A 16,735-nucleotide genomic window follows, 5' to 3' on the forward strand; every position below is an offset into this window, starting at 1 on the left:
GAGACGATGAGCGTCAGCAAAAGGTACTCCATGGCCCCCCTGTCCCCTCACGTCAAGAACGGAGGCTGGGGGGACATCCGGGACCACGAACTCTGTAAGAGTTACCGCCGCCTCCAGTGAGGACCACGCTCGCAGCCTTCTCCTTTTTGAACTGCCCCATCCCGTCTTTTACAGACACACACGTGTATAAAGAGAAAAACAGACGAAAAAAACAAGCATTTATGAGTTGGTTTCTGCTTTAATATGAATAAACATTCATGTCAAAGGTGTCCCAAAACGTTCATCTCCGGTGTGCGGAGCTTGGCAGCGCTGTGTGCGGCCGGGCTGTGGGAGCAGCGTGGATGGTTGTGCTCCGTGCTGCGCTCACCTGGAGGAGGAATAAAAGGAGGAAGAGGAGGAGAGAGCTCTGCACCAAGCACGTCTTTGCAGTGCTCGCTGTGTCCGCTTTGGGTTCTTTTTCTGCACCGTGTCCTGGGGCAGCGCGTTGCCTCCCTGCCATCCGCGGCGCCGTGCTGTGCTGGGTGGTTGGCCGCGTGTTGGTGAATATATGAAGGAAAAAAAGAAAAAAATCATTGTTTTTACTACGATGTAGATAAATATATACAATTTTTTTAGTTCTGCCAAAATAAAATTCAGTTGTTTTGTAATGCTGGAGGAGTTCTTCATTATCCCATAAAGGTGATGGCCTCTTGTGTTGCTGCGGAGCCGGGCCATGGGGCAGCGTCCATCAGCCTGCATTGAATTTCACTGTGGTTTGAATGAATGGCACTAATGGAGCTAGAGTAGAGGAACAGCTGTGTGCTGCCCCCCAGCTTGCATTGGAGCTGTCAGCGGCGTGAAGTGGGAGCAGTGCTGGGTGATGGAAGGGGCTGAATGGAGGTGAAAGCAGCAGAGCCCTTCGTTAACAGCCAGCAGTCATCAGTCTGCATTAAGGTGATGGCACAGCACCTCTGGCAGCACAGAGGTTTGTGGAACACGGGTGTGTTAGCAAAGGAAGCTGCTACCAAAATTGGCACAGGTAGATTTTACGTTGAGGGATGCTGGGGGGAACATGAAAAACCAATTTTGTTTCTTAATCAGATGGAATAGGGCTGGTGTTGTTAGGAGACCAGTGGTAACAGCGCACGGGGACACGGGCAGCACTGCCCTTCTTCCCCACTTTGACACCACTTTGGTTTCCAGAGCGTGCCAGGTTTTGTGAAATAGTCCAAATAATACAAAACGTTTACTCTGAATGTGCCATGATAAACTGCATTTTTGTTACGGGTAATTTGAGTGCCAAGATTTTGTATGAGCTTTGGTATTTGCTACATTTCATCGTTCCACAGTCAGGGCTGATGCTGAGAACAGCAGTGCGGGCTGTGTCAGCTCCCCCATCCCTCCCCCAGGGCTGCACCACCATGGGCTCACCTTCCCTGCACAGCCCCCACCCCCGGGCCCTCTGTCCCTAGGGACTTCTGCACTGCAGCTCACAGAGCAGCACGGGGGCAATTCCAGAGCTGCTGTGAAACACGTCCCATTTAACTGTGTTCTGAAGAGTTACGGTCTTGTGCAACTCAAAAACCAGAAGCAGAAGCGGTCAGAGTGGGAATTGAAAGTTTACTGTAGATTTGTTCTCCTGGTTATTGCACTTCAGAGAGGAGGAGCCCGCAGCGTGCTGCAGCTCCCATGGAGCTGCTTCTCAACAGCACATCTCATCTGGACGAAGGGAATCAGCTCCAGAAGTCGCCTGCACTGAGCAGACGGCCACGAGACAGGATGGTTTTATTGCACGGTTGTGTTTGTTCAGCTGACAGACGGGGCTGTGCTTGGATGCTGCATCACTGAAAACATGTACTAGGGCAGAATATGTGGTATAAATGCTAATTATTTCTAGGAGACTAATTAGAACTTCTCCGTGTAATTAGGAATTTCATTTGATTGCTAGAACTCGGCGGCTGCCTAATCCTGCAGTTATCACAAAATGAAGGGTTTGAGCAAATGATGAACACTGCTCATTTCTAGGTGGACTAAATACAGCGGCTCCTGAGGGAGCCATTAGAAGAAGGATATACAACTACTCCGTGTAATTTGGCAACAGATTAAGAAAGTTACATAAACAATAAAGAGGCACTGTCTTCCAGGAGCGCAGAGCTTCAGCTGCATCGTTCCCGTCAGTGAAATTAGTTCAACCCATACGTATAAATAAAGGAAACTGAGACATGTTAACTTCACAAAGTATTAATGGCTTAAGCGTTCTTCGTTGACAGATTAAGAGTTTCAGAAGGAACCCGGTTCTGCTTTCAGCCCTGCAGCCATAAACCACAGTCAAACACGAGGAGGAAATGCTGGCGCGGCCCCGCTAGTCCAGTTCATACAGCACAGAGTTCTGGAAGGCGATGCTGCAGTGTGTGCTGTGGTCTGTAATGCTCTGCACGCTCCCATCCTCACCCACCTCCTGCAGGAGTGGGGATGCAGCTGGGCTCTCCACCCCCCTTGCCCGCCCCCCCTCCAACCCCAGGCCTGCAAATGCCTCATCTAAAGCTCGCTCTTTTCCCCCAGGTTTGCCAGGAAGCGCCGCACCGGTGTCAGAAGGTTCCTGCTGCAAACAATGCTGTGCACTTCCATCCACTTCTCCTATTGTTTCAGCTGTTACTAAAGATCCAGCAGCTCGCTGGTTTTGTGCAGGCCGTTGCTCAGCCGTGCCAGTGGCTGCATGCTCTGGCTCTGGCTCTGTTTGGAGGTGGTCCCCGTTGTTCTTCGCAGCGACGACTCCTCCTGAGCTGCTCACTGCTTGTTTGGTTTCATCGCGTTCAGAACTGGCTGCTTCCTGCGCCTGAGGAGAAAATACATTCATTGTTTTATATCTGAAGCTGACCAGGCAGCCCGAGCTGCTGTGAAGCAGGCAGGGATGCTCGTTTCTCCCCCCAGGAAGCAGTCAGTGTGGAGCAGAGGTTTTCCTGATCCCGTGCAGTGGGAATGAGGGGCCGGGAGGCTGCTCGCTTCCTCAGGGTTTCCTCTGCAGTAGGAAACGCTACTGGGCGGCTTCCACGCGGTCATGGCTTATAATGCAATTAACAGAGTGGAAAAAGGCAAAGCCACTGTGCCCAGAGGTGACAACATCAGCCAAAGGAGCCAAACTCTCATTGCAAGGAGCAGCTTTTAACCTTACAGTGAGGGAAACGACCGTCTTGCTGTTTGAGAACATAGGGACTGGCAAGCAGGCTGCCTTTCTCCATCGGCCTCAGCGAGTTCATCGAGGAATTGCTCTGTGTGCCTCAGGAGAGCTGTGCCACCTGCTGCTGCCCGATCCCCACAGGTAGCACGGCCTCCCACCAGCAGGCAGGGAGCAGCTGGGCACAGGGCTGCACTGCCTGCATCACAGCTTCCCTGACCCCAGAGCGGTGGCTCACTCTGCTAAGAACCAAAAGAAATACTTTTAAGAGTCTGAGACCCAATTCTTCGCAAACAAAATTCTCCAGGTTTTCACTGTCCTTGTGATAAGGCAGAGCATGAAATACTGGCAGCAACAGAACTCTCTCTGCCCATCCTAAGGATCCTTCACATGTCAGCCACCAGCAGCAGCTTCATGCCCTCCCTCCTGCCCCCAGTCCCTGGGGTAAGCCCAGCTCTGCTTACCAGGCTCCACCCAACTGTTGTACATAGGAAGGACGTGGAGCATTCACTTATTTAGTTCAACATTAAGAATGTTCTGGTTTTGTCCAGAAGACATCTGCCCTGATTTGTTTGCAGCGTGTTGTCATCGCCTGGATGCGGATGGGACTGCTCTAAAGAAGGCACACTAGGTAACTAGTTGGCCACTTTTCTATCAGCAAGAGACAGTGCATGGATGCCCACTGTCTATTCCTGCAAGGTGAAAGAACATCTCCAATGACAGCATCACAGCTCTCCACCTTCCCAGTGAAATATAATGAAGTTCCAATCCTTTGGTGACATTAAATGGCACAAATGTGAACCTCTCCCTACAAACTGACACCAATGCTTACAAATACACCATACGCTGTGGCTTTTTGTGCTACATCAAGACAGAGCTGTTGCACTCAAGCTGATGCTCTCTGGCTGAAGTACAGAAATCAGTCGGCAGCATGTACTGCTGCCAGAGCTCCTTACCTTCAGCCTGATCTGAGTTCTGTCCTCAGACACATCGAGCACCTCAATCGACGTCTGAGCTTCCAGCTCTGACTGCATGCACGAGGAGGGGCACAGAACAGTACGTAGGAATCCATCAATGTTTTCTTCACTGACAAATAACCTCTCCTAAAGAAAAGAAAGAGCAGTTTATGTTCATTCTGTCCCATACTTCAGAGGTATTGGAGCAAGAAACTCACATGGAACAACGCCAGGAGCCCGAGTCACAAACCAGCAGTCCCAGCACTCGCTTGTGGATACAGATTCCGCGTGGGACGCTCACAAGGGATGCAGTGAAGCCAACACAGAGCAGCACTTAGCTCATGTTGATTCCAAGTGCAGAGGAAAGCAACATGCTTTCTCTCTCTGGATCCACAATTCATATACAGGTCTGAGGAACGATTTGCAGTGATGCAGTTCTGCTGTCCTCACCTGTCCTACATCAGGCGGTCTCGAGCATGCAGGGATTTGTTTCAGCCTCTTGCTTTGGGGAAACGCAAACACCTGAGGCATCCAGACCCTCTGAAGCCACAGCCATAAACATGCATGTCAGTATTCCATTCACATCCACCTGAGAAGGCTCCTCAGGTGTCCCCTTTGGCACGAGCCAAGAGCGACTGGAAGAAGCAGAGAGGTGCCCAAGGCTCCCGCAGGCTGGGGCAGGTCCTGAGGCTGTGTCAGCTGTGGTTCAGCAGCACCAAACACGTTGCCACAGGTTTTAAGATTTCAATCGCTTACAGTTAATGAACAGCCCTAAAACACATCCTGGAGGAGCAGTTTCCTAAGTGTGGTGGACCCGGTGCTCCTATTCTTCCAAAGGCATCTGCTTAAGGCTGTGGGTAGACAGACCTCATTCAGCACAGCAAAACCAGTTCTACCCAGAGGGCTGCCTGGGGGAATGACGTTTCCATTCAGCAGTGAACACTTGAGTTGGAAACAGGAGGAATAAGTTGCAAGGCTTCTGCCGTCACTCATATCCAAAACATCTCATTCTGTCACACCCTCTTGTCAGCCCAACGAAAGTTACATCCAGTTAGCAGCACCACCTTGCAGCCTGAGCAACAAAGAGGTAATTCATTTTTGCCCCATGGATGCAGCCTTACGCACACTCGGATGCTGCACTGTTTCTAAGGTACAACACTTGACCGTTATCTTAACAGAAACAAAATCTGAATGGGAAAAATAAAATAGCTCCCTATTATTTTCACTATTCAGTGCAGGAACTGTCACAAGTGGAAACTTCCGCAAAGCTTCCCCACAACAGGCTCAGCATCTAGCCGAGGACAAGCAGCCACTGCTCGTGCTGCTGCTTGCACCGTTCTGTCTCAGTGCTGCAGCTCTCTGCTCTACTCCCACAGCCCTGCACTTACACTGCAAGGAAGCAGTCGAAGTCTGAAAGCCAGCAGCCGGGCAGAAATCAAAGCAGCAGGTGCTGTTGGCACAAGCAGTGCCATTTGTTACCAATACAATGACTGTCATTAGCGTGTTCAGACAACCAGCAACTGTAATTCAAACTCTGCGTTCACAGCGAGCATATGCCGAGCCATTTCTACTCCTGCTGATGTTATCAAGGCACGGACTTCAGCAAGAAGTCATTCAGCAATGTATTTAAAAACCTGTTTGCTCTGGCCCGTAAATGCAGCAGCAAATGATGAGCCTGCACGGATGATTTCAGTGACCCATAAGGAAATTACTGCATCTTAAATTGTTTTCTGCTATTTATGATACTGTTGTAGCAGCTCAGAACTGCATTTGCTCTTCCTGGTGGCTCTCAGCCCTGCCCTCACACAGCTGCACTCTGAGTCCTCTGCTCTGCACTTCGTACTCCAGGCCCTGACACAGGCTGCGAGGGTTTGAAAAGAGGGGCAGACCTCAGGCTTACAGCATCCGTGCATCTCCTGCAGGGAGAGGCTGATCCCTGGAGCACAGACTCCTCTGTCTGTAGGGCCTCAATGCATGGGGCTTCGAGGCTCACGGTTCTGGGGAGCGGAGGTGCTGAACTGGAGGCTCAGAGGGAAAACTTCTGTAAGGTTTTAATGACTGCAAAGATCCAACAGCTCGAAAAGCGCTTCCATGGGCTTCATCAGCAGGTGAATGTTGCCTGACACAACCACTCTGTGTAAGAAAATTATTCCCATAATGAACCTATCAATTCAAAGTTCATCAGGCATTTGTTTGCTTTATAGCAAAAGCAAACTATCATTTGAATGTAGTTTGGAAAGAGAATCATAGAATCATAGAATCACAAGGTTGGAAACGACCTATGAGATCATCCAGTCCAACAGTCTCCTCATCACCACTGCCACCACCAGCACTAAACCATATGACGCAGCACGTCATCCAGACGCCTCTTGAACACTGCCAGGGACGGCGACTCCACCACCTCTCTGGGCAGCCATTCCAGAGCCTGACCACTCTCTGAGAGAAGAAGTTCTTCCTTATGTCCAACCTGAACCACTTCTGATACAACTTGCAACCATTGCCCCGTGTGCTGCTCGTTGCCTGGGAGAAGAGGCCAAACCCCTCTTCACCACAACCTCCCTTCAGGAAGTTATAGAGAGCAATGAGGTCTCCCCTGAGCCTCCTCTTCTCCAGACTGAACAATCCCAGCTCCCTCAGCTGCTCCTCATAAGGTTTGTGCTCCAGACCCCTCACCAGTTTCGTTGCCCTTCTCTGCACACGCTCCAGGACCTCAACATCTTTCCTGTAGCGAGGAGCCCAAAACTGAACACAGTACTCGAGGTGCAGCCTCACCAGTGCTGAGTACAGGGGGATGCTCACCTCCCTGCTCCTGCTGGCCACACCATTTCTAATGCAGGCCAGGATGCCGTTGGCCCTCTTGGCCACCTGGGCACACTGTGGGCTCATGTTCAGCCGAGCATCAACCAACACCCCCGGGTCCTTCTCTTCTCCACACTCATCCAGCCACTCATCCCCAAGCCTGTAACGCTGCATGGGGTTGTTGTGCCTAAAGTGCAGAACTCGACACTTGGCCTTGTTGAACCTCATCCCATTCACCTCAGCCCAGCGGTTCAGCCTGTCTAAATCCCTCTGAAGGGCCGCCCTGCCCTCAGGCAGATCCACGCCACCTCCCAGCTTGGTGTCATCTGCAAACTTACTGAGGGTGCACTCAATGCCCTCATCCAGGTAATCAATAAAGATATTAAACATGATCAGCCCCAGTACTGACCCCTGGGGGACACCACTTGACACAGGTCGCCAGCTGGACTTCACTCCATTCACCACGACCCGCTGGGCACGGCCCTGTAGCCAGTTCCTTACCCAAAGAATTGTATATCTGTTCAGAGCACAGGCAGCCAGTTTCCCCAGAAGAAGCCTGTGAGGGACCGTGTCAAAGGCTTTGCTGAAGTCTAGGAAGACTACATCAACAGCCCTTCCCTCATCTATCAGACTGGTCACCCAGTCATAGAAGGAGATGAGGTTGGTCAAGCACAACCTGCCTTTCATGAACCCTGCTGGCTGGGCCTGATCCCTTGGACACTGCATACATGCTGTGCAACCTCATCCAAGATGATTTGCTCCATCACCTCCCCTGGCACTGAGGTCAGGCTGACAGGCCTACAGTTCCCTGGATTCTAACCAAAGAGGTTACTTTGGAAGAAAAAAAAAAACAGTGACTTGGTTCTGTTGTCCTTTTCCAACCTTCTCTGGTCTCCCAAAAACCTCATTAAGAGTCCTGAAGTGCTGAGCCCAAAATTAAGTGAATCAAACCCAAACTTTCATAAAGTTTAAATGCAAAAGGCTCATTTTCTAGCACCATTTTCTAAGACAATGCCATCACCAAGGGATATTGACTCTTTTTAGCAGTTTGATGACTGAAAATGGTAACACTGATTGAATGTTAAAAGAAAACATCTAACAGCTCTGAACAGCTTGGAACCGAAGGCAAAACATGGGTGCATAAACACAGCAGGGCTGCATCCAAGCTCACAGCTGTGATCCAGCACTGCTGGCTGGATGTGCTGGCACCCTGCAGGAACACACTGCAGCAGTCCATCCATTCCCCAGCTCAGAGCTCTTCCTGATAATCAGAGCCTTCAAATGCAAAGGTTTCTTGCACTCCAACAACTCTGCAGGCTGCACACTTGGTTGCCCCTCAAACCAAGACCGTTCCTCCACCAGAGTCCTAAGTCTGAGATCTCTGATCGCGAGGAAAGCTGAGCAGGGGAGCGGGCCCAGCCACAGTGCCTGGACACAGTCCAGAGGTTGGACACGTAGCAGTGACCAGAGGTTACAGTGCTGCAGCGTTATCTAAGGGCTCCTAGCAAAGGAAAAAACAGCAAGAGCTTTGATAGGGTCTCACTGGGCTCTGGTGGCCAGGCCGAGCAGAAACACCACACTGTGTTCAGTAACACAGCCATCAAACACTTCCCCATGAAGACATAAGCATTCCCACAGAAGGGAAGCAAAGCTTCGTGTCACTGCACAATTCTCTTTCAGATACCTGTGTTAAGTAATGCTCACAACACATCTTTCCTAAGCAAAGAAAAGATTCTATATCACACAGTAGTGAAAAAGCAAGTTTCTTTGGTTGCACTGATGGTAGGTAAGGGAAATGAACATGAAATGAACGTGAACGTGGCACGTGAAATGCTGATGGGCTGCAACAGCGAGCCTGAGAGGAGCTGCTGAGTATCCTGGCTTGTATTTCTGTTCAGAATCAAACAGGAAAGCAAACATGACACAACAGCACTCTACAAAGCCATGGTTTCAGTAATTTCCCAACTCCAGCTCTGCTGTGAACTGGGACGTTCCAGGACATGCTGTTCTCAGAAACCTTGCCTGGCAGGCTCACAAATGTTACTGATGGGTATTTAGCTCTCAGCTATTCTTTTTCATAACATATTTCACAGGTTCTGTTGTCTTAAAAAGAAAGGGGGGAGGGTTCTCTGGTGTAGGGGGTTTCCTCAGCGTGAGCTCTTAGGATTCAGACACACTCTCCTGGAAAACCAGGACCAGGAAAGAAGGGCAGAGGGATCGACAGGCCGAGATCTGCAGCAGAGCATAGCAGCTTGTGACAGTAACACAACAGAAACAGTAACATCTGAGCCCCCGAAACATAAATCCAAGTCCAATGTTATGAAATTTCTATTTTTCATAGGATTTCTGCTCACCGTGGTTTGGCCAAGGAAGGAGACTGCTCTGAAAGGAAAAAAAAGCAATGGCTGCAACTGATCAGAGATCAGAGAGGTACGGCTCAGGGTTGGCAGAGAGCTTCACTGCGCAGCAAAGTGGGAACATCGGTGACGTCAAGAGCTATCAAATGAAGGAGTCCTTGCAGCAACACATCTGAGGTCTGGGGGGCGAAGGACTGCTGTGCTGCAGAGGTTTGCTGAAAATAAGCACTTGCTTTAGCTGGGGTAGAAATCCAGACTGCTCAGCATCTATGGAAACCGAGCTCTAAATATACCATCTTTCAGCACGGCGATTCAAGAGGCTCTGCCTTTACAAAAGGAAACCCGGTCCTTGAAGTTCTGTTTCAAGAGCGCTGTTCTAAGCGGAGCACGACTCATTCTTCTTCCATTATCTGCATCAGTCCAATTTCTGAGGAGAAAAGAGGCCATTGTGGGAACAGAAGTTCAGAAGCACAGGAGGCAGAGCTGTGCAATTACGGGCGCAGCTATCGGCATGCTGATCCGGGCAGAGGCACACAGGAGATAAAAATGCAGCCACGTGCTGCGCTACATCGCAGCCTGGGGATGGGGCTCTGAAGACACACATTCTGCTCGTGCAGAGAGCAATTATCCCAATGCATTTTGCTGGCTGTTTGGTGAGTTAATGGGAGGTAATTACACGGGCAGCATCACGGGGGACTGGAACAGCCAGCGGCGCGCTAGGCACGTTTCTGCATCACTCACCCAGCAAGGAACTTGCTCCAGGCCTTCGTCTCCCATAAGAAGTGGATTCCTAGAAGATACCAGGATGGGCATTTCCTGTCCATGAAGAACATTGGCTCTTTGTTTGCTATCCCCTGTGGGAGAAGGGGCTACAAGCAGGCAGACCAGAGGTAAAGGATAACATTCTGCTCACCCAGGCCACCAAAAGCCACCTAATGCCATTCAGTGGGGCACTGCTGCTGAGCTTATCCCTAAAGTGCTCTCCTCTGCGATCGATGCAGCTGCTGGCAGATCCCAGTGCATAGCTCTGATTTACAGGGATAGATCCACAGGAGAAAAATAACAGAGATTACAGCAGACAAATTAAGGAAACCAACATTAGCAGAGGAGAAGCTACCACAGACTAATCGTTAATGGACAGAAGACAGCATATAATAGTAGCTCTAATTAAATATTAATTTTTCTCACTTCTCTCTGAGTGAATGCAGCTATCTGTGCTGGCACAGGCACTTCTGGGAAATAGCACAGTTTAGAAGAAAAGCAAAGAGAACAAATGACTTCAGATTATTCCAACTGCTTCAATTTGCTGCCCTGGATCCAAAAGGGCTGCACCACAGAAGAAATCTGTCTTTTTACTCTGCTACATAAATGAATGGCTGGGAGGCCTGTGACTGATTCCAGAGCTCCTCCTCCTACTACTCCAGCCAAAACACTTTGCAATGTATAATAAACTCAGAACATTTAAAGATATGGGGGTTTTGTCAAAAAAAAAAAGTTGAATTGATCAAAATTCCATTCTTGAGTAGCATTTGAACACTTTTCCCTAGAAAGATGTTCCCCCATCATAAAAACATCAAATATCCTAACTGCAAGGCTGAGATCAAAGCATGCAAACATATCCGTCAGCCAAAGCACCAGACACTGCAGCAGAATTTCCTGCTCCCAAAATGAATTTTCAGCAAGAACCCTGCAAAGAGTCACAGAAAGCTGTGCTCTGCTCCCTTAGAACGTAGGATTTTGCTATAACCATTTAAAATGATACATGCTAATGAATGAGCATCAATCACAGTGACGTCTGCAAACCACTGTATCCTCACCCCACCATTTCTGCTAATGTCCCTGGAGAACTGCAGCAGGCTATCAGATACTCCAGGAGTAAGATTGCTAGATGTATGTTTAGGCCTGTCTGCTACCAACCAACAAGTGAGCAGGCTGACATGCATCGTGGCACACGATGCAGGGATGGATATATGCAGACCAGGTGACAAAGCAGTCAGAATGCTTCTAGTTGCCATTCATCCCTTCCCTATGCACACAGAACATAGGCAGCAGTTGGCACAAGAGCCTCCTGCATGCAACCTGACACTGCATCAGCAGTGTTTGCTTCTACAGACCAGCAGCAGTGTCAAACACTTTGTGCTCCCAACTGTACAGACTTGCAGGCTCCTGCTCTGCTACAAGTCAAGGAAATACACTGTAAGCATTTCAGTGCGGGTGGTTCTCAATAAATCCATCCTCTGATACCCAGCTGATCAGCTCCTCCTTCAGAGAAGCTCACAGGAAAGGTGTTAGCCTGCTAGATGGGAAATAAACAGGAAGCTTCAGCTGCACAGATACTAATGGGATAAATGTATCTCCCTCAGAATCAGGCAGTACGCTCTAACTGTAGGGGCTGAGCAATTAAGGCTCCAAGCCATCATCCCTTTCAATATACTTCACCAGTTTTGCAGACTCGCACTCCCATGGTTTGTGATCCAAAGTGTTTGATTTTCTAAAACACAGATAAGCTCAAAGTCACAGGGCCAAAAAGTTCAGTAAGATTTACACAGCCTTAACCCCTGCTCACGTAAGTTACATGAGGCACCCAGCTTACAGAAGGGTGGATTTGATGGAGAACTTCTCCACCAAACTTGTGTGAGTGCTGCTTCACAGAGCACCTTCTGGGGAGAGTGCTGGCCCTCAGCGAGGTGTCATCCAGATGCAGCAGACACGCTGTATTTCTCCATCACACAGAGCATCTACTGCCTAATGGCCCTCAGAAGAAAAAAACATCTCCACAAGAACCATACTCAGATGTAATGAAGGGATGGGGAAGCACACCAGCACAGGGGGAGACTGCTCACAGCTACTGTGGCTACAGTACTGTGTTTTGCAGCTGTAGAGGGAATGCTGAACTGAAAGGCTCCCCTCACAACTGCATTTCAAGGAGCTGCACACGTGTGTGCCTCTGGTGGATGACCAACATCTCCTTTCTTCACATACACAGGCTGAGTGAGCCAGGAGGTTGTTACACAACAGCTGAGGTTGGAAGGGACCTCTGGAGATCGTCTTACTCCATACCCGCATTCCACAGGCTCCCCCAGAGCACAGCACTGTGCTTTCCTATTGGTTTGCAATGTTGCTGTGAGAAGCAGCTGGTGAACTTGGCAATCTTGGCAAACTCATGTGGGAAAGGTTAAGGATGAAGGCCATGCCATTTTCACTCATATCAGCATTTCTTTCAGGAAAAGACTCAGCTCTGGAGGCAGAAGTCATTCCAGCCCCAAGGACGAAGCTATCAGCTCCACAACACGACCTTCGTTCCGCTCACATGATGCCAGCACTAATTATGTCATTTGTCACACTGACATCTGCTACCAGCCCTGCAAGTGATAACCTAAGAGATATCACACACACAGTGCTGCGACGTGGGGAGAGCACAGCAACCTCTGGAAGCTGTTACCTGCAGAGCGGAGGCGTCGAGGCCGAAGCAGTACTTCTCCCAAAGCCCGGTGCTCTCCGCGGCCTTGGCAAGCAGGATGACAGCGTTGTGGGCGCCCACGCTGACGCTGGTCTCGGGGGCAGCCAGCCTATTGGCGGCGGGGAACTGCAGGATGAGGGCATAGGCAACGGCACCGCTGGAGAAGCGGACGCTGTAGCGGTTGGCGGCCACCTCCCCGCTGAGGCTCTGGGGCTGGATGCCGGGCACCGGCAGGAGCAGGGTGAGGGAGGCCTCATCCTGGCGGCACCGGAAGGGAGGGCACGCAGCAGTGGCGGGACCGGAGTCACCCCCGCCCCGGGGATGAGCCATGTGGCCGGGGCCGCCCTCGGCCGGGCACGGAGGGGGGGCCCCGTCGGGAGGAGCTGGCTCGGAGCCGGCGCTCGGAGCGGGGAAAGAGGCCCCAGGCTCGGGGCCGGCGCTCGGGAAAGCGGCCTCGGAGCGGGGCGGCAGGGAGGATGCGGTCGCCGGCTGGTCAGGGAGCTCCGGGCCGGGCCGGGCCTCCTCCCGGGGCTGCTCCCACCGCTCCCCGCCGGCCTCCCCGAGCGGCGCCCCCGGGCCGGGCGGCGGTACGACGGGCAGCGTGACCAGCAGCCGCCGCTCGGCCTTGTCGAAAACGGCGCGGCCCGCGCTCTCGTCCACGCGGTACGGGAGGCGGAGGCGGAGGCGGTAGGCGGGCCGCCGCGAGTCGAGGCGCAGCTCCCGCGGGCGGACCTCCAGCTCGGCCTGAGCGGCGGAGCGGAGCAGCGGCAGCTCCACCGTCACCACCAGCTCCCGGGGCACCGGGCCGGGCGCCGAGTCGTGACAGTAGTCCTGTAGGTCCACGTAGGAGCGGTGGCGGACGCTCCAGCGCGGGGTGGTGGGGCCGGGGGCCGGCGGGGGAGCGGCGGAAGGAAGGCTGGGCGGGGGGAGCGGCGGCGGCGGCGGCAGGGCGGTGTCAGAGGGCGTCTGCGGGGCGCCGCCGGGCAGCGGGGAGCGGATGACGGGCGCCTGCGGGACGCCCTTGTAGCGGGCGCCGCGGAGCACGGATGCGTTGGCGCGGTCGAGCTGCGCGGAGAAGCGGCTCTCCACGGCCTCCATGGCCACGTCGCTGAGCAGCCGGCGGAAGCGGGCGCTGCGGGCGGCCAAGCGGAGCGCGGCGGGGTGGAAGACGACATCGTAAACGAGGCAGCGGCGGCCGGCCCGGCCCAACTCCTCGCGGCCCGGCGCCAGGCTGTGGGGCAGCGCCCAACGTTGGCCGCCCGGCTCGGCGCGGGCCTGCGGTGGGGCGACGTGCGGGTTGCTGCAGATGTTGAGGTAGCAGCGGCGGGAGCCGGCCTGGCTGGTGCGCAGCACGTAGCCCGGCGTCGGGTGGATGAAGCGCACCTCCACGCCGCGCTCCCGCTCCAGGGCCGTCACCTCCTCCTCGTACAGCCGCCGCTGCTCCGGGTCGGCCAGCTCCGCCGCGTACTCGGCGAACAGCGCCCGGAACCGCTCGTCGCGGAAGGCCCGCTGCAGCCGCTCCGCTTCCTCGGAGCTCAGCTCCAGCTCCTCCAGCCGCCCCGGGCCCGCCATGGCCGCGCCGGTTGCTGTGGAGACGCGTAAACAAGATGGCGGCTCCGTTCTGGCCTATCGCGTTGTTATGGCGACGCTAAACAAGATGGCGGCACCCTTCTTTTGTTGCTATGACGACGCTAAACAAGATGGCGGTGGCGCCGTCAGTCCGTTGCTATCGCGACGCCGAGCAAGATGGCGCCCCAGTGAGCTCCGCAGGGCCACTACAACTGCTGCAGGCTATACCACCTATGCAAATCAGTACTGCCACGTCCTGATGCTCCCGCATGGATTTCAAACGACCTCACCCCTGTTCTCTTTCGCCTCTCCCTGGCTGAGTACCACTATCCACTGCCAGCACTTATCAGCCCCTGGCAAATCTGCCTTATGCCTTTCCTGCCCCAAGACAAATCCCAGCCTGCGCTGCCCTTCCTGTGGGTAGCAGAGAACTAGCTCTCAGTTCTGCTCAGCATAGGGAAAAACTGTTCTCCCTCTTCTTCACTTCCTTTCTAAAAGATACCAATTTCCTACACGTGCCCTTGCTTCTTCCAGGTGCCTTCTTTTCTTGTGTTGTGGAAATTAATTTTATCTAAACGCAGCATATTTTTGTGTAAAAGTTTATTGTCGTACAAAATAAGCATGGCTTTGACATTTATTATGAACAGCCTGCAAAACATCATAAAATCACTCCATCTAAACGAGTGCTGCAGTTGGCCTCACAAAGGCTCAGTCTCTTTTTGTAGCCTTGTAGAAAGTCAGAGACCCTGAAGCTTGCTGAAAATACCAAACAAAATAAAGGTTTAGTTAAAAGAAATGTCAATACATACCACATCATTCTATTCTGTGATCTGTGAAAGACTTCATGTTTTGATCTATCTAAAGACCTAAAACACCTCTTGGTACGATTATTTCTGTATTCAAGTAAAGACTGAATTAAACACAGATCTATCTTTTATCCCTTACATCTTTTATCCCTATTCTACAGAAGATGTCAAAAAGCTTCTGCAAAAAGACATGAAATTGAATCAGAGGCAGACAAGACAAATAGCAATTTTCCTGTTTGGTTCTACCACTGTTATTTCAAACAGATGGAAATTTTAGCACAGTTGTAAATCTTTTGATAGTGTTTAGTTTGTGTTTTTCTGTTTTTGCAACTGGTTTGTTTTTTTTCCAGCTGTTGAAAGACCACACTGGGAATGAATAATCACACGTGTAAAACACATGAAATCAGAGCATAAAAATGGCTTCTGAGTTTGATTATGATCACAAAATGAACCAAAAATCATTTCTAAATGTGATTAACCCGTGCAACAAGTATAATGTTCAGAAACAAATCTGTTTCCCCACTGGGTCTCAGTTACTGAAAATCATTTAATACAATCTATGTTTCCGTTTACTTTTGGATCACGTTTCTCATCGCTGTTTCCTGACCATAACTTCTGAATGTCTTATTTTAGGTCTAGGCTTCTGAGCTTCTTATGCTGCTGCGTTAACTGCTAGAAGATTCATTCTGTTTATATAGTTGCTTTTCTGTATTCCTCCTGATAACTAGAAAGTCATCAAGTAAAATAAATATATTTACCTGTCTTCAACAGTCTTGTTGGAGGGGTAGAATACCTTGAAAGAAAAGCCACTCCTTGGAAAAGAACCCTGTGAAGAAAAATACACCACAAATGTGTAAGTATAACGCTGTACAGATGGTCAGAGGCAGTATGTAACTGCATTCCCTTTGGCAATTGACCCATCATTAATTTTCCTAATATATTAATAAAGCAATTTATGAATTCAAGGTTGTCTGCACAAGTCTTATTCTGTAAAGTGTAAGGAAATCTTACAGGATTTATGCAGAGACAGTCAGTGTTGGTGACAGTGAAGGGGTCGTATTTATCCGCAACGACGAGCATATCTGGCACAGGATAAACCCTCAGGGCGTAGTCGTAGGCCCAGTACACAGGGCTAACATACAGTGGAAGTGGTGTCAGGTGTCCTTGTGATAATATGGTCTTTACAAACTGCAAGATAAACAGAGAGTTCATCTGAGCCATACCCTATAAGTCAGTCTCATTCCTACAAACGTTCAGCCTATAGAGAAGTTTTGAACCTGGAAATACTTTCCATGCCTCTCGCTCCCTCTGGTTAGTGGGGCTTTCTGTAGCAAAGCAGTGATTCCACTGCAACAGCTAGCTGCTGATTTGTTTTCTTTTTTAATACACAAACTGCAAAATCTGCTCATCTGTTTCTCCAGCCCAGAAGGTACCAACACTGCCGTAGATTTTCTGTATGTGTTTAGCCTTCTTGCTTTTATTCCTCAGGGCTTTTCTTGCAATACCACAGAATCACAGAATCACAGAATCAGAATCACCCGGGTTGGAAGGGACCTCAAGGATCATGTAGTTCCAACCCCCCTGCCTAGCAGGGCCACCAAACACACACATTCAGATCAGGTTGCCCAGGACCC

General features: G+C 51.0%; 3 protein-coding genes across 3 annotated transcripts in view; 1 reads left to right on the forward strand and 2 right to left on the reverse strand.

Moving 5' to 3' along the window:
* MGAT2 (alpha-1,6-mannosyl-glycoprotein 2-beta-N-acetylglucosaminyltransferase) overlaps positions 1–639 on the forward strand; it is a 1,819-nt gene extending 1,180 nt beyond the window's left edge. The window contains 1 exon segment of the mRNA XM_042814272.1: positions 1–639. This exon segment is cut by the window's left edge and continues 10 nt beyond it. Coding sequence (XP_042670206.1) covers positions 1–120 — 120 coding nt within the window. The 3' untranslated portion in view covers positions 121–639.
* A 1,565-nt stretch (positions 640–2,204) lies between these two features.
* DNAAF2 (dynein axonemal assembly factor 2) lies at positions 2,205–14,298 on the reverse strand. Its single transcript, XM_042813744.1, has 3 exons — positions 12,709–14,298; positions 4,111–4,257; positions 2,205–2,815 (listed from the first exon to the last, which is right to left on the reverse strand). Exons 1-3 carry the CDS (start codon positions 14,296–14,298, stop codon positions 2,342–2,344), a joined length of 2,211 nt encoding a protein of 736 aa, XP_042669678.1. The 3' UTR covers positions 2,205–2,341.
* Positions 14,299–14,880: 582 nt separating this feature from the next.
* POLE2 (DNA polymerase epsilon 2, accessory subunit) overlaps positions 14,881–16,735 on the reverse strand; it is an 11,090-nt gene continuing 9,235 nt past the window's right edge. Inside the window, exons 9-11 of the mRNA XM_042813626.1 lie at positions 16,113–16,289; positions 15,860–15,927; positions 14,881–15,051 (exon numbers count right to left, since the gene is read on the reverse strand). Of these exons, the coding sequence (XP_042669560.1) occupies positions 15,033–15,051; positions 15,860–15,927; positions 16,113–16,289 (264 nt within the window). The 3' untranslated portion in view covers positions 14,881–15,032. The remainder of the gene's footprint in view (positions 15,052–15,859; positions 15,928–16,112; positions 16,290–16,735) is intronic.

The sequence above is a fragment of the Centrocercus urophasianus genome, unplaced genomic scaffold (assembly GCF_019232065.1).
Source record: "Centrocercus urophasianus isolate 14NV4802_14NV808 unplaced genomic scaffold, USGS_Curo_1.0 seq_14, whole genome shotgun sequence".
NCBI classification, from domain to species: domain Eukaryota; kingdom Metazoa; phylum Chordata; class Aves; order Galliformes; family Phasianidae; genus Centrocercus; species Centrocercus urophasianus.

What these genes read in the sequence shown, in the direction of transcription:
- DNAAF2 (XM_042813744.1), bottom strand. Translation starts at nt 14,298, where the DNA reads ATGGCGGGCCCGGGGCGGCTGGAGGAGCTGGAGCTGAGCTCCGAGGAA. An exon ending in TCGACGCCTCCGCTCTGCAG is followed by an intron (nt 4,258 to 12,708) that starts GTAACAGCTTCC and finishes TCTTTTCTTTAG; the next exon opens with GAGAGGTTATTTGTCAGTGA. An exon ending in GAACTCAGATCAGGCTGAAG is followed by an intron (nt 2,816 to 4,110) that starts GTAAGGAGCTCT and finishes TTTTCTCCTCAG; the next exon opens with GCGCAGGAAGCAGCCAGTTC.